Here is a 15,965-nt window from a genome sequence, read left to right as displayed (position 1 = left end):
TCGCCAACTCCTCACACTCCTCTCCAACCCCTCACACTCCTCTCCAACCCCTCACACTCCTCTCCAAGCCCTCACACTCCTCTCCAAGCCCTCACACTCCTCTCCAACCCTTCACACCTCTCCAATACCTCCTCACACTCCTCTCCAATACCTCCTCACACTCCTCTCCAACACCTCCTCACACTCCTCTCTGCTCCAATCGCCCCTCACTCTCCGCTCCAATCGGCCCTCACTCTCCAACTCCTTGCTCCTCACTCTCCAACCCCTAGCTCCTCGCTCTCCAACCCCTAGCTCCTCGCTCTCCAACCCCTCGCTCCTCGCTCTCCAACCCCTCGCTCCTCGCTCTCCAACCCCTCGCTCCTCACCAACCCTCCTCATCGTTGTTGCAGCAGCATCCTGTGCGGTTCTCCCGTGTCGTGCGGTCTCTGTGCGGTTCTTGCTACATCCTGTTCAAGTCTGCGTTCTTCATCGACCGTCGCATTCATTTTGGAAATGGAAGTTTCCACGCAACGCATGAATTGTCACGATCCTCAAGAGGAAGTGTCTCGTATTTATCAAATGACAAATGGCAAGTAAATTACATTGTGAACATTAAAGATTTCAAATAAACGTAAGAAACAATTTTTATCGTCGAATCCAAGTGTGTCTGCAGCATAGAGACCGACATTTGGAGGATGGTGCTCTAATCTCAGTCAAATGAATGACTGAAACATATCCATCTGAAACTTTCCATAGCGATCATGCATCATGTAAAGCAAATGTGCACAAAAGAAAGTGTCATTTTAAGTAAAAATAAATAACATTTATTAAATTGTATGGGCACCATTTCTTTCTGCTCACCCATTACTACAATATATCTGTACAGAAATTGTTCGATGAAAATCTGTCATATAAAAGGAGCTGTGTCTGTCTGTTTGTTTGTTTGTCATGTTATAACTTGAGAAAGGATTAACGGATCTCAATAAATTCAACTACGGTGGATTCGGGTAACTCCCACGAATGTTTGTGAGGCAAAAAATTTTTTTTTTATATATATATATATATTTTTTTTTATGGGTACATGGACACCCGTGTGAAAACTGCAAATGCCAACACGTGACATTGGTTATCCCTGCACAAAGATCAGCATCTCCCAGAATCCTTTTTTTCCTTCCCCTATAGATTAGCTATCGCAGCAAAGATTGGCATTTCCGTTGGCGAAGCGATGGGTCTTCTATTCTAGTCTATATAATTATAGGAGCCGCATTTGTCTATTGTTTGTTGGGCTATAACTTGAGAACGGATTAACATATTTCAATGAAACTAACAGAGAGGGGTCAATATATGGTTGAACCCCAAAACAATTGATACAAAAGGTTTTTCAATGGATTCTGGTACCATTGGGCATGCTAAATAACGTACTAAAAATCTAGTAACATCTGACTTCCGGAAAGGGGTCATTTTCAAGATGGCGTCCAAGATGGCCGCCGGGAGCTTAAAATGGCCATATCTCAATTATTATTCAACCTAGAAAGGTGGTTTTGGTGTCTAACCCTAGGTTTTAGGGCCCAGGGAATCCAATTGAATCAATAAAATTACCATCAGTTAATTATTTATTGACAAGTCCAAGATGGCATCCCAAGGTGACATCCTGATCCACTAAAATGGCTCTGTCGAATAGTAGTCAACCTAGAGAGATTTTTTCAGTGTGTATACCTAGGTTTAAGGCACCCAGGAAATCATCAAAATTACTTAAATAAGCACAAAGTAATCAGGTAATCCAGTAAGCCAGGTTTACCAGCCCATTAGGCATTTGTTGTCTTATACAGTTAGTCGCTATTCATCGTCATCCACCGACTCACCAGCTAATGAACCAAGTGTGTGTTTCAGATTGGAGATAAGAGTGTAATGTCCCGAATTTGCAGCAATGGTTGAAGAGTCTGAAGGGATGTATACTGCACTATTGAACGGTGAGATGACATTAGAAACTGTGTTCACCTCAGAGACCTTCGGTCGAATAAACGAAGAGCTGGAGAAAAGGAAGATGGAACTGGGTGCTAGGTCCAAGACAAGTCAATTGTGGCTGAATTACCAAAGCATGGTAAAAGTTGTGATGTCACTGATAAAGGCAGATCGAACAGGTTCTTGGCTGATGCACTTACGCGCCGTTTCTGACTGCATTCCGATATTCGCCGCAGCTGGGCATTACAGTTACCTGAAATCAGCATACGTCTATGTCAAAGAGATGGGTCAGCTTGATATCAACCACCCAGACATATTCAGAAAATTCGAAAAGGGTTTTCATGTTATCCGTCGATGAATAGCGACTAACTGTATAAGACAACCAATGCCTAATGGGCTGGTAAACCTGGCTTACTGGATTACCTGATTACTTTGTGCTTATTTAAGTAATTTTGATGATTTCCTGGGTGCCTTAAACCTAGGTATACACACTGAAAAAATCTCTCTAGGTTGACTACTATTCGACAGAGCCATTTTAGTGGATCAGGATGTCACCTTGGGATGCCATCTTGGACTTGTCAATAAATAATTAACTGGTGGTAATTTTATTGATTCAATTGGATTCCCTGGGCCCTAAAACCTAGGGTTAGACACCAAAACCACCTTTCTAGGTTGAATAATAATTGATATATGGCCATTTTAAGCTCCGGCGGCCATCTTGGACGCCATCTTGAAAATGACCCCTTTCCGGAAGTCAGATGTTACTAGATTTTTAGTATGTTATATAGCATGCCCAATGGTACCAGAATCCATTGAAAAACCTTTTGTATCAATTTTTGTGGGGTTAGGTGAGTTTTTTTCGTATATTGACCCGACTAACAATGGTGGATTCAGGTAACTCCAATGATGGTTTGTGATGCAAAAAACAAGAATAAAAAAGGGAAGGTTTGTGTATGGGCATGAAAACGTGATGAAACTGCAAATGCCAACTTGCGACCTCTCTTTCTTTCTCTTTCTCTCTCCCTGCCTCTTCCTCCCTCTTTCCCAAACCCTCTCTCTCTGCCCCCTCTCTTATTATTCCTGTCAGCGAAGCGACTGGAGGTATTTGCTAGAGACATTAAAAATATGCCATGGCTTATACACTGCCAACTTAAATACAATCAAACTGTTGTTTAGCTTCTTGGAACTGAGAGTCAGTCAACAGAACACAATACGCTTTGAGCTAATGCTTGCTCTGAAAGATAAATGGTGCAATATCAAATCAACATATGGTAACAAGTTGGTACAAGTGTTACTAACACTGCCAACCCATCACAAATTGAACAAGAAAAAGAGCAATCAGAGATTGCAAACCCTCGCCAGGATGTATTTTCAGTGGTTTTTAAGGCTTTTGCGTTAAAACAAATATGGCGGCCAAACCACGTGACCGATGACGTCATCATTATTTTTTTTCTAAACTTATTTATTCCTTGATTATGCTCAAGAAATTTCATCTTGATCGGATGAAGTTTTGTGCTTGTCGAATTATGACGTCATAATGGAGGCACCTATGACATCATCATTAACATATTTTATTCGCCATGGAGAGTTCTTTACAATGAGCCATATGTCAATTTTTCCTATTCAGCGCTTTCCGAGATATAGAGGTGCAAAGTTTTTCGATTTTTCCAAGATGGCGGCCGAACCACGTGACCTATGACGTCATTTTTTTTCCCTCCACCAGTTTATGCCGACATGGCGCTCAAGAAATTTCATCTTCATTGGGTGAAGTTTTGTAATTGTCGAATTATGACGTCATCATGGAGGCACCTATGACATCATCATTAACAGATTTTATTCCCCATGGAGAGTTCTTTACAATGAGCCATGTCTCAGTTTTTTATATTCAGCGCTTTCCGAGATATAGAGGTGCAAAGTTTTTCGATTTTTCCAAGATGGCGGCCGAACCACGTGAACTATGACGTCATAATTATCATTAAAAAATTATACAGGTGGAGTTGCACCTATGGTGAAAATTTCCTGTCAATCGGACCAACGGTTGGAGAGAAAATCATATTTATTCTGTGCGGACAAACAAACAGACTCAAATAAAAATACCATCTCCTCTGGCGAGGGTAATAATTAGATGCTAATGACAGTAATGACTTACCTGACTCTTCTAATACTGTTGGGAACTAGATGGTATTCATAGAATACGTACCCTGCGCAGTCAACTTGTTGTGAGCCAACTCTTCTGTTTTTGAACATTGTTTTTCTTTGATCCAATATGGCTGCCAGACCACGTCAGCGATGACATCATACATTTATATTCTCTAATGTAATTGTTGCATAGATTATGCTCAATACATTTCAAACTGATCAGACTAAGCGTTGTCCCTGTCGAATTATGACGTCATAATTATGGCATCAATGACATCATCGTTAACAACACCTATTCCCCATATGGAGTTGTTTACAATGAGCCATGTTTCAATTTTTTCCAAGCAGCGGTTTTGGAGATATAGAGGTGCAACATTTTCCGGTTTTTCCAAGACAGCGCCTGTACCACTTGACCTATGCCGTCATGATTATCATTAAAATATTCTAAAGGAGGAGGCGCTCCTATGGTGAAAATTTCGTGTCCATCAGACCAACAGTTGCTGAAAAAAATTCATAATGATCGGATGGATAAGTGTTGTATTTGTCGAATTATGACGTCATAATGAAGGAACCGATGACAGCATCATTAACATATCTTATTCCCCATGGGGAGTAGTTGACAATGAGCCAGGTCTCAATTTTTTCCATTGAGTGGTTTCAGAGATATAGAGGGGTGAAGTTTTTCCAAGATGGCGCATGTACCACATGACCTATGACATCATGATTATCATTAAAATATTCTACAGGAGGAGGCGCTCCTATGGTGAAAATTTCGTTTTTCACCTTTCACTTTCGGAAAAAGGGGTGACGTTTTTCCAAGATGGCGCATGTACCACATGACCTATGACATCATGGTTATCATTAAAATATTCTACAGGAGGAGGCGCTCCTATGGTGAAAATTTCGTTTTTCACCTTTCACTTTCGGAAAAAGGGGTGAAGTTTTTCCAAGATGGCGCATGTACCAGTGTACCACATGACCTATGACATCATGATTATCATTAAAATATTCTACAGGAGGAGGCGCTCCTATGGTGAAAATTTCGTGCCCATCAGACCAACAGTTGCTGAGAAAAAAAAATTCACAATGATCGGCTATGTGTTGCACTTGTCGAATTATGACGTCATAACGAAGGCACCGATGACATCATCATTAACATATCTTATTCCCCAAGTGGAGTACTTGACAATGAGCCATGTTTCAATTTTCTCCATGGAGCGGTTTCGGAGATTTATAGGTGCAACTTTTTTCGATTTTTTCCAAGATGGCATCTGTTCCATGTGACCTATGACGTAATAGTTATCATTTTTAAAATTCCACAGGAGCTGCACATATTCTGAAATTTTTGTGTCCATCGGTCTAACAGTTGCAGAGGAATTTTTGTTTTATTCATACTGATCAGATCAAGCGTTGTACTTGTCGAATTGTGACGTTGAAGGAGCTGGGCTCCAACGCGAGTTGAAAGAATTGACGCGACCAAAGATGGAAATTCGTCCGAGTAGGTTTAATAAATGTATCACACTCGGGTACTCTCAAAAGCCCGTTTATCGGGCAGCAATATATATACACATTTATGTCGGGAAGTTTGCCCGGCAAAAGCTATACCGGGCATGCCCGGGTATCAAGGGCGAGCCTTGGAAAGGCGAGTCTGGACCTGCCCGGGCGTGTTTGGCTGCGGCCTGGCAAGTCGAGGCTGGGCGTGCCCGGGCGCTCTGGACGAGCACTGGAAAGGCGATAGCGGGCATGCCCGGACGCTCTGGGCGAGCCCTGGAAAGGCGATAGCGAGCATGCCCGGACGCTCTGGGCGAGCCCTGGAAAGGCGATAGCGGGCATGCCCGGACGCTCTGGGCGAGCCCTGGAAAGGCGATAGCGCGCATGCCCGGACGCTCTGGGCGAGCCCTGGAAAGGCGAGAGCGGGCATGCCCGGGAAAGACGAGACCGGGCGTGCCCGGGAGGTTCGGGCGTGCCCGGGAACAGTGAGTCCGGGCATGCCCGGGAGAGGCGCGTCTGGCCGTGTTCTGGCTGGTGCAAGGCGATTGTGTGCATCCAGCGGTAACCGCTACACACGCCCCTCCAGAATCGACCTGCACCGGCAGGGTCAATTTAAGGGGGGTCCGGATGACCCGGCCGAAGCGACCCCTGGAGGGTCGTGGGGAGGGGTCCGACGTGGTGGTGGGTGGTCGAGCGGGGGGAACTGTGGATGGGGGGCGGCCTCACCACGGAGGAAGGGCCAACCGTGGTGGTCGGTCGACGTCCATGTGCGCCGGTTTGAGGCGGTCCACAGAAATCCGGTCCGGCCGGCCGCCGAAGTCGACGATGAAAGACTTGTCGCCCCGTCGCAGGACCCGGAAGGGCCCGTCGTACGGCGGCCGGAGTGGCCCCCGGTGCGCGTCATGACGCACAAAGACGTACTCCGCTGTGCGAAGCGCCGGGGGGACGTAGGACTGGGGGCCACCGTGGCGGTACGTCGGCACGGGGGCAAATCGTCGGGCGGCCTCCTGGAGGTCCGAGCGCTGGCGAGCGGCGGACCAGGGACTGGTAGCGTCGGGCACGAATTCGCCCGGGACGCGGAGCGGCTGGCCGTAGACGAGCTCGGCGGCAGACGCCTGGAGGTCTTCCTTGGGGGCCGTGCGAAGGCCCAAAAGGACCCACGGCAGCCGGTCGGCCCAACCGTCGTCCTGAAGGCCGGCCATGAGTGCGGCCTTCATGGAGCAGTGAAACCGCTCACACAACCCGTTGGCTTGGGGGTGGTAGGCCGTGGTGCGGTGCAGCGTGACCCCCAACGAACGGGCGACCGCGCCCCAAAGCTCAGACGTGAACTGTGGGCCGCGGTCGAACGTGCTGTAGTTTAACTCGTTCGGCCGGAGTTGCCGGCTGAAAAAAGCGAGTGGCTGCCAAACCCCGTCCACCCATTGCTCATGGACGGCGCCCACCGCGTAGTTGGAGGCGTCCATAGTGAGGGCGATGGGCGCGTTGAGCACCGGTTGAGCCAGCAGTGTTGCGTCGGCGAGGGCCCGTTTGGCGCTGGCGAAGGCCGCGTCCATGGCCGCGGACCAAACAATGTCATGCTTGGCCGGCTTGCCCCGGAGGGCCTCGTAAAGGGGCCGCATGAGCTGAGCAGCGCGGGGCACGAATCGGTGATAAAAATTCACCATGCCGAGGAACTCTTGGAGGGCCTTGATGGAACGGGGACGCGGGAACGTGGTGATGGCCTCGACCTTGGTCGGCAGCGGCACGGCCCCGGTCTTGGTGATGCGGTGGCCCAAAAAGTCAACGGTCGTCGCGCCGAAGTGGCATTTGACCGGGTTGACAATTAAGCCGTGCTCGCTGAGGCGATCGAACAGTGTTCGGAGGTGGAGGAGGTGCTCGGCGCAGGACGTGCTGGCGACGAGGATGTCGTCCAGATAGACGAAAAGAAACGGCAGGTCGCGCAGCACGCCGTCCATCAAGCGCTGGAATGCCTGGGCCGCGTTCTTGAGGCCAAACGACATCCGCAAAAATTCGAACAGGCCGAACGGCGTGATGACGGCCGTCTTCGGGACGTCGGCCGCACGGACAGGTACCTGGTGGTAGGTACCGTATCAGGACAATTTTCGAAAAGATGACCCGTCCCGCCAAACGGGCGGAAAAGTCCTGAATATGCGGGATCGGGTACCTGTCGGGGGTGGTAGCGTCATTGAGACGGCGGTAGTCGCCACACGGGCGCCATCCACCCCCCGGCTTTGGCACGATGTGCAGTGGCGAGGCCCACGCGCTATCGGAGCGCCGCACGATGCCGAGGTGCTCCAACGCGTCGAATTCGGCCTTCGCCACGGCGAGCTTGGCTGGGTCGAGGCGGCGGGCCCTGGCGTAGACCGGCGGGCCCGTAGTGGGTATGTGGTGCTCGATCCCGTGCCGCACCGCGACGGCCGAAAACGTCGGCCGCGTGAGGGCCGGGAATTCCACGAGCAGGCGAGCGAACTCGTTCGTTGCCGGGAGGGCGCACGCCAGTTCGGTCGGCGTGGAGCTGCTCATTGTGCACGCCAGGGAGCTGAAGGTCTCGGCGTGAACAAGGCGACGTCGTTTGACGTCGACCAGCAGCCCGTGCGCGCAGAGGAAGTCGGCGCCCAGCAAAGCCACGGGGACGCTGGCGGTAACAAAAGTCCATTGAAAGCGCTGGCTGCCGAAGCAGAGGGTGACGACGCGTGGGCCGAAAGTGCGTATGGCCGAGCCATTAGCAGCGACCAAAGAGGGGCCGCAAACTGCGTCCAGCCTGTCCTGCTCGGAGGCGGGTATGACGCTCAGTTGGGCGCCGGTGTCGCACAGGAAACGCCGCCCAGACGCTTTGTCCCGAATAAACAGCAAGTTGCCCGAGTGGCCGGCGCTCATGGCTGGGAATGAACGCCGGCCCGGCCATTTCCCGACCTGCCGAAAGTGCACGGGGGCCGGCATGTCCGAGCCTTGTGTCCGAACCTGGCGTGGTAATAACACCACGCCCGGTCAGGTGGAGGCCCCGGCCGTCGTGTCGGAAGCGGGCGGTGCGGCGTGGCGGCCGGCAGTTGCACCGGCAGTTCGGCCTCCAACCGCGCAGGGCGCTCGGGCGTCGTGGGCATCGCCTCGGACGGCGGCGGGCTCCAGGTAACCGCGCCGATGTGCTGGCCTGCCGAGGAGATCTTATCGGCTTCCCTGGCGAGGGCGCGGGAATCCGTGATCAACGTGCCAGCCAGGGCGAGGCGTACCGGGTAAGGCAGCTGGCGAAGGAACAGCTCGCGGAACAGAAAATCCGGAGAGTGCTCACCGAGCAACGAGAGCATATAGTCCATGCGCTCAGACGGGCGTGTGTCGCCGAGCTCGGGCAGGTCAAGCAGGCGCCGTGCGCGTGCTGCCGGTGAGAGGGCGAAAGCGTCGAGGAGGAGTGTCTTCAGCGCGTCGTATTTGTCAGCAGCCGGTGGGTGCTGGAGGAGGCTCAAGGCGCGGGCCGCGGTGGCGGAACCGAGCGCCGCCACAACATGGTGGAAGCGGGTGTCGTCCGCGGTGATGCCTCGCAGGGCGAACTGAGAGTCCGCCTGAGCGAACCAAACAGCCGCGTGAGCCTCCCAGAAGGTAGGCAGTTTAAGCGTCACTGCCGTATCCATGTCGGTAGGTCACCAATGAAGGAGCTGGGCTCCAACGCGAGTTGAAAGAATTGACGCGACCAAAGATGGAAATTCGTCCGAGTAGGTTTAATAAATGTATCACACTCGGGTACTCTCAAAAGCCCGTTTATCGGGCAGCAATATATATACACATTTATGTCGGGAAGTTTGCCCGGCAAAAGCTATACCGGGCATGCCCGGGTATCAAGGGCGAGCCTTGGAAAGGCGAGTCTGGACCTGCCCGGGCATGTTTGGCTGCGGCCTGGCAAGTCGAGGCTGGGCATGCCCGGGCGCTCTGGACGAGCACTGGAAAGGCGATAGCGGGCATGCCCGGACGCTCTGGGTGAGCCCTGGAAAGGCGATAGCGGGCATGCCCGGACGCTCTGGGCGAGCCCTGGAAAGGCGATAGCGGGCATGCCCGGACGCTCTGGGCGAGCCCTGGAAAGGCGATAGCGGGCATGCCCGGACGCTCTGGGCGAGCCCTGGAAAGGCGATAGCGGGCATGCCCGGACGCTCTGGGCGAGCCCTGGAAAGGCGACAGCGGGCATGCCCGGGAAAGACGAGACCGGGCGTGCCCGGGAGGTTTGGGCGTGCCCGGGAACAGTGAGTCCGGGCATGCCCGGGAGAGGCGCGTCTGGCCGTGTTCTGGCCGGTGCAAGGCGATTGTGTGCATCCAGCGGTAACCGCTACAACGTCATAATTAAGGCACCGACGACATCACCATCAACATATCTTATTCCCCATGGTGAGTACTTGACAATGAGCCATGTTTCAATTTTTTTCAATTGAGTGGTTTGGGAGATATGGAGGTGTAACGTTTTTCCAAGATGGCGTCCGTACCACATGACCTATGACGTCATACTGATGATAAAAATAAATTCTACAGGCGGAGGCGCTTCTATGGTAAAATTTCGTGTCAATCGGACCAATGGTTGCCGAGAAAATGAATTTTTAAAATGCAGACACGTACGGCACACATGTACGGCACACGGCACACTTTCGCACCTGAATGCTTAACTCTGATTTTCGCTTCGCCAGCACAGGGTAATAATGCAAAATGTACATGAGTGCCAATGGCAATACTAGTAAACACTATTCTGCTGGTAAACATGTTTGGTTATTGAGGAGAATTAGACTATAAACTTGTGCGAGCTTGAAAGGCTCAGAGTTCAAAAATGAAAACATTTTCTTTGGAAGAACTGACTGAGGGCTTCCATGCAAAGGACCTATATCACATGACAAGATCAGTGATGATCACAGTCATGTCTGAAGATATGAAGTGCTTGTAGTTGTAGCTCCAGACCGTCGGAGAAGTTCTGAGTCTGGTGTAAGCATTGGCCCTTCTTTCTTGAGAAACGAGTATTCTAACTTTGTTTTCCTATCCCATTACTGCACACACATCATTGTATTGTCTGGGAAACACAGACTTTGGTAGCAACACCTATTTATGATTTTGCTCATCCTGTTAAAGTCCCAGAATACATGTTAGGATATGAATTTAGAATATGACCAGAGTGCCAGCAAACAATGGCCTGTTGTTTTAAAAGACATCATCGGATCATTAATGTCTGCCAGCAGCAAACGCTGGCCGATGGGAAACGCACTTAATGTGCCTCTTCACGACAGTTCACACATTGCTGTAAGAACAGCCTAGGAAGCATCAGTGTTGGGACAGTTAATAATCAGGCCAGGAATCGAACCCAGACTACATGACTCAAAGTCAAGTGTGCTACCTGCCAGCCACTTGGAATACTGGACAATTTATTATTTTGAATTTGTGAGTATGTGTCCAATTTAATATGTGTCTAATGTGGTTTCCAGAGGAAACCACATTTCCAAGCTGGGCTCCAAAGCCAGGAGCTGACTGGGTATCCTCCGTTGTGCGAAGTCCTTCGATGACACTATTGAGCTTCGCACCACATACAAAGCTTTCATCTGCAGCTTGATGGAGTACTGCTCTCCCCTCTGGGTCGGTGCTCCTGTCTCACACCCAGCTCGGCTTCATGCTGTAGAAACGAGGGCTTTTAGAATCATTGGTATTTCCCATGATGAAGTTGACTGAGGGCCTTTCACTTGCTCACCGCAGGCAAGTCGGCGGTCTTTCTGTCCTCTACCGACTCCTCTCCGGCCTAGCTTCCCCAGCTCTGTCTGTGCTGTGTCCCCCAAATATTCCTGCAGGTCGCACAAGATCTGCCTGCAACCTTCTTTTGGTGAAACTGCCAAAATCTCGGCTCTCTGCTCACCTTCACTCCTTCATTCCTCTTTTTTCCGCCTCTGGAACAAACTCCCTCACTCTCTTCAATCCCACTCCTCCCTCCAGGTCTTCAAAACAGCTGTTCGCCAGCATCACATATCTTCCCCCATGCTAAACCTTGATCTTTTCTACCCCCGTTAATACACACCAAATACACCTTTTTCAAACTCCGTTTTCTTTTCTGAAAGTCCCTGTAGTGTCCATCTTGTTTATGTCATGTACCCTGCCCTAGCCCTCTCCCTTTCACAGATCTACCAATGTTCCTGATCTCTACTGTTGTGTTCCCCTCCCTCTCTCCCCCTCTTGTCTCCCGCTCCATTTCTTATATGTTCTATGTTTTAGCTCTTACACGATCCTCGACTTAGTATACAAAAAAAATAGTGAAAAAGCCAAGGAGTTAGTTAAATGGTCAATAGGTAAAGTGTCTTGGTTCATGGTGGAGTACGTAATACAGAAAAGAACAATACCAACCATTGTTAGCGATGTACTTGGTCTCCAGGCGGGCATTATCAGTAGGTACACCATGGATTTCCACTCTCACCAATGGGTCCACAATCGCACCCTTACTGCTGTTGGCCACCTTGGGCAGTTGTTGTCCACTGATGACCTGCATCAATAAAAATGCCATGTATTAAATCAAACAACTTGAAAAATGCTCGACAACAATGCAAACAGTCTCCCCTCACCTGCACTCTTGCTACCCGCCACCCCAAACCCCACCAGCCTATGACCAATCTTTGACTGTCTCACTCTCCCACTAACCTTGACTTTGAGCCTGACCGAACGAAGGCCATAACCATGAGGTTGGGGCTCAGCTGGTGTGAATCGGCTCGTTGGACTTCGCAAAAACATGGGCTTTAAGACCAGACCGCAACTGCCATTCTGTTTCCACCAGCCTTCATACAAGTCCATCTCCTCACCTGGAGTTTGGAAATTCAGGGCCACTGAGGTGCACAGAAAAAACAATAAGCAGAGTGTTCTTCAGTACAGGTTGGAGTCCTACAAAGTCCACCAGTTGCATGCACACGATGTGGCTGGGACTCGATGACAAGTAGAATAAATCTCTTTTCCTGCTGCAAAATGATATAATACTAGGATGGTCGTTTATATTTAACATAAATGGCATCATTTTAAAGAAGTAGCATCAAAATTAAACAAAATGGTTTTGGAAAAACCTAACTCGCATCATATTATTTGTGCTTCCCTCCCTTGTCACGTTTCCAATACTCTGCTGCTATGTTCTAGCATCATTGGCTCATGTACAAAAATTTGATACTCTTGGCTGTTTCAGCAACCCCACGTCATGTCTTATCCTATTGGAGGCTCTTCATTCATGGAACCTCAAGGGGCTGCAAAAGTCGTCATAAATAAGGAGGTATTTCAATTTGAAAAGGAGAGTTGTTGACCCTATATGCAAGGTGACCCTAGGGAATCACGATTTGAATGAAGGTATTGACCTGAAGGCATACTCTACTCATGTGAGACACCTTGAGATCTTTAATGCTCACAAGCAATTCCAGACAGACGTGGCAGCTGGTTAAACGTCTCCTCCAAAGGATTGCTTGCTTCAGGATGTCAAAGGGCAGTTTAGTTGGACAATACTTTGAGATGAGACTTGAACACAGGTCCAGACAACTTGGAGCTAAGCAGACTACAAAATGAGTTGTACTCTTGTCCATATAAACATACATGTGCTTCATTTGCTTGTCTGACGCAGCTTTGGAGATCAAAACACAATTGTGTTAAAATATGTAATTTCATTGATGCTTCCGAAAGCATACCCCCACTGATTATATGCACTTTGTGCATTTTAGGTTTGTTTCTGTGAATTATTACATTTACAGCAATTTTCCAGTTTATTTCAGTCATTACAAAAGTGGCAAAGTCAAAAATTAAAGTGATAACGTATGTGGATCCTTGGGACATCTACAAATTACATATGCAAGAAAATAGCAGTGAAGGTGTAAGCTGAAAAAAAAACAAGACCGCAAGTCTAACAACTCGGCGTATCCGGGCTTGTTTGATACTTTAGTTGAAGAGGATAGTATAACCTGGTAGGTGGAGATACTAGTTAGCAAATAATGTGACTATTAAATTATTTTGAAGTACTCTAACTCTCTAAGTTGTCTGTCACCATGGAAGTGAAGAGATTGCATTGAGACACTGATTTATTCATACATGTTGATCAGTTAGTCAACACTATCAAAGTGACCTCAGCACCACCCCGAGTTCCGGAATGAGGTGTTTTACGGCGACCGGAGTGCAAATCCTGCCACCAACCTCCTTGAGAGAGGACCCAGTGAGTTGGTACTCATTTTGCCGACCTCGGAAGGATGACAGGCTGAGTCAACCCCACCTGGTGTTAATTCAGCAGCTGACCGGGATTCTAACTCAGGACCCTAGGATCCCAAGCCCTCCGCCCTAACCATTAAGCCAACACCAGGCTATACCATTGGTGATTGCCATACACAAAAATTATATATACAGTCGTGATATTATAGATACCAAGGTGGTTGGAAGCACTCATAAGAAATGCTTCAATGTTTGAAGAGCCCTGAACCAAAGCTTTAATTGTATATGATCTGGGGGGCATGCACCCCCCCCCCCACCCCATCATATATCATAACCCTGTTGTCATAATTTCAGTTCCTCACAATCATCAAGTGTGATAATTTGCCCCAACCAGGTATGTGATGTAATATATGAACGTTCCCTAAAAAGAAACATAATTGGCAAAGCCAAATGGCATTACATTCTACCTTTCAGAAGCGTAATTGTCGGCTATAAAACTCACCCAATATGTAGGATAAATATGTGAGGGACATACATACACACATACGTTGAGACAAATGCTGTAAACACAGGATCCAAACATCTGCGCCGTAAAAAAAATCGTTTGTTAAATCACGAACTCGCCAGTTCTAAAAGCCTCTTTACGAGTTTCAAGAAGAAGAAGAAGCGCTATTGTATGGTTTATTCACACAGCAGTTTGAATGCAAACATTTATTATTATACGACAGTAAAAACCCTTGAGAAGGACACGGAACGAGCATCCAAAATGATATATACAGTAGTGTGGCGGACACGAAAGCACTGACGCGGTGACATCACCCCGCACACCAAGTGGGGATGGGCCACGCCAGGGAGAGAGGCGTGGCCTCACGATATACGCGGAGCGCGCAGCCCTGAGCAGCTTAGTGCTGCAGTTTGAGTACTTTGAATAAAGACTCTTTTATGAACCGCGTTGTCCGCTTGCTCTTTGCGTAAGCATTAGCGTGCGCAGCATCACGCTTTATATGGTGACCTCAACGTTGGATCTGCCGTAGCGATCCTTCCGAACACGACGCCATTGCAATGGCCAACGACAAGGCAATGGCGATTAAACTTCCCGAATTTTGGGAGGCCCAGGCCGAAGTCTGGTTCGTTCAAGCCGAAGCCCAATTTCAGCTTCGGCGCCTCACCAATGACGACATGCGCTACTGCCACGTCGTCGCCTCCCTCGGGCCCGGCACGGCCGCTCGAGTTGTGTCCGTCCTTCGCCACCCACCGGACGGCCACAAGTACGAGGCACTCAAGCGGCTACTCCTAGCCACGTTCGGCCTCACGGACGACGCACGGGCCGACCGCCTCCTGGATCTCCCCGAGCTCGGCGACACGCGCCCGTCGGTCAGAATGGACCATATGCTGTCACTGTTGGGCGACGAAGCCCCCGGTTCTCTATTCCGGGCGCTTTTCCGTCGCCAACTTCCAGCGCAGGTTCGCCTCGCGTTGGCCGGGACCGGGCTAACGGAACCCCGAGCATTGGCGGCCGAGGCGGACAAGTACTTCGCCGCTTCGGACACGCGGGCGAGAGTCGGCGTGGCCGTCACGGCCCTCGTGGCTGATGCTGCTAAGGCTGCTGATGCTGCTGTTCCACAGCATCAGCTTATACAGCATACGCAGCATGCTGATACGCACCTCGTGACCACCGCCACGCCCCGCCCACCGCCGCGGCGAAAACCGCCACCGCGGGGAAACCCGCCAACTCCACCGGCCTGGCGGAGCCAGCCGCGCTCCTCCAGCTCCACCACCTGGTGCTGGTTCCACGCCAAGTTTGGCCACGAGGCTCGGCAATGTCATCCGCCATGCTCCTTCAACAGGTCGGGAAACGCCCGGGCCGGCGCTCAATAGTGGCGATGAGTGCCGGCCGTTCGAGCAGCCTGCTGTTCATAACGGACACCTTATCCGGGCGCCATTACCTGTGCGACACGGGAGCGCAGGTGATTGTCGTTCCCGCCGGCACGTCAGACAAGCACGCCGCGGGCGGGGGCCCCGCGCTGCTTGCCGCGAACGGGACGCCCATCCGTACGTACGGAAAACGCTGCCTCTCTCTGCGGTTCGGAGGGCAGGTTTTCCGATGGACGTTCGTCACCGCCGACGTGCCCATGGCACTGCTTGGTGTGGACTTCCTGTGCGCTAATGGGCTCCTGGTCGACGTAAAGCGCAGACGTCTTGTCCAGGCCGAGACGTTCAGCTCG

General features: G+C 50.2%; 1 protein-coding gene across 2 annotated transcripts in view; it reads right to left on the bottom strand.

The window, feature by feature from the left end:
• LOC137431589 (1-phosphatidylinositol 4,5-bisphosphate phosphodiesterase delta-4) overlaps positions 1–15,965 on the bottom strand; it is a 116,630-nt gene that overhangs the window by 13,347 nt on the left and 87,318 nt on the right. For both annotated transcript variants that reach the window (XM_068123069.2, XM_078782098.1), the window contains exons 12-13: positions 12,211–12,392; positions 11,920–12,055 (exon numbers count right to left, since the gene is read on the bottom strand). In XM_068123069.2, the coding sequence (XP_067979170.2) occupies positions 11,920–12,055; positions 12,211–12,392 (318 nt within the window). The remainder of the gene's footprint in view (positions 1–11,919; positions 12,056–12,210; positions 12,393–15,965) is intronic.

Source organism: Myxine glutinosa, chromosome 7 (genome assembly GCF_964187855.1).
Source record: "Myxine glutinosa chromosome 7, kmMyxGlut1.1, whole genome shotgun sequence".
Classification (NCBI taxonomy): Eukaryota; Metazoa; Chordata; class Myxini; order Myxiniformes; family Myxinidae; genus Myxine; species Myxine glutinosa.
This window is presented reverse-complemented; position numbering and strand designations above follow the sequence as displayed.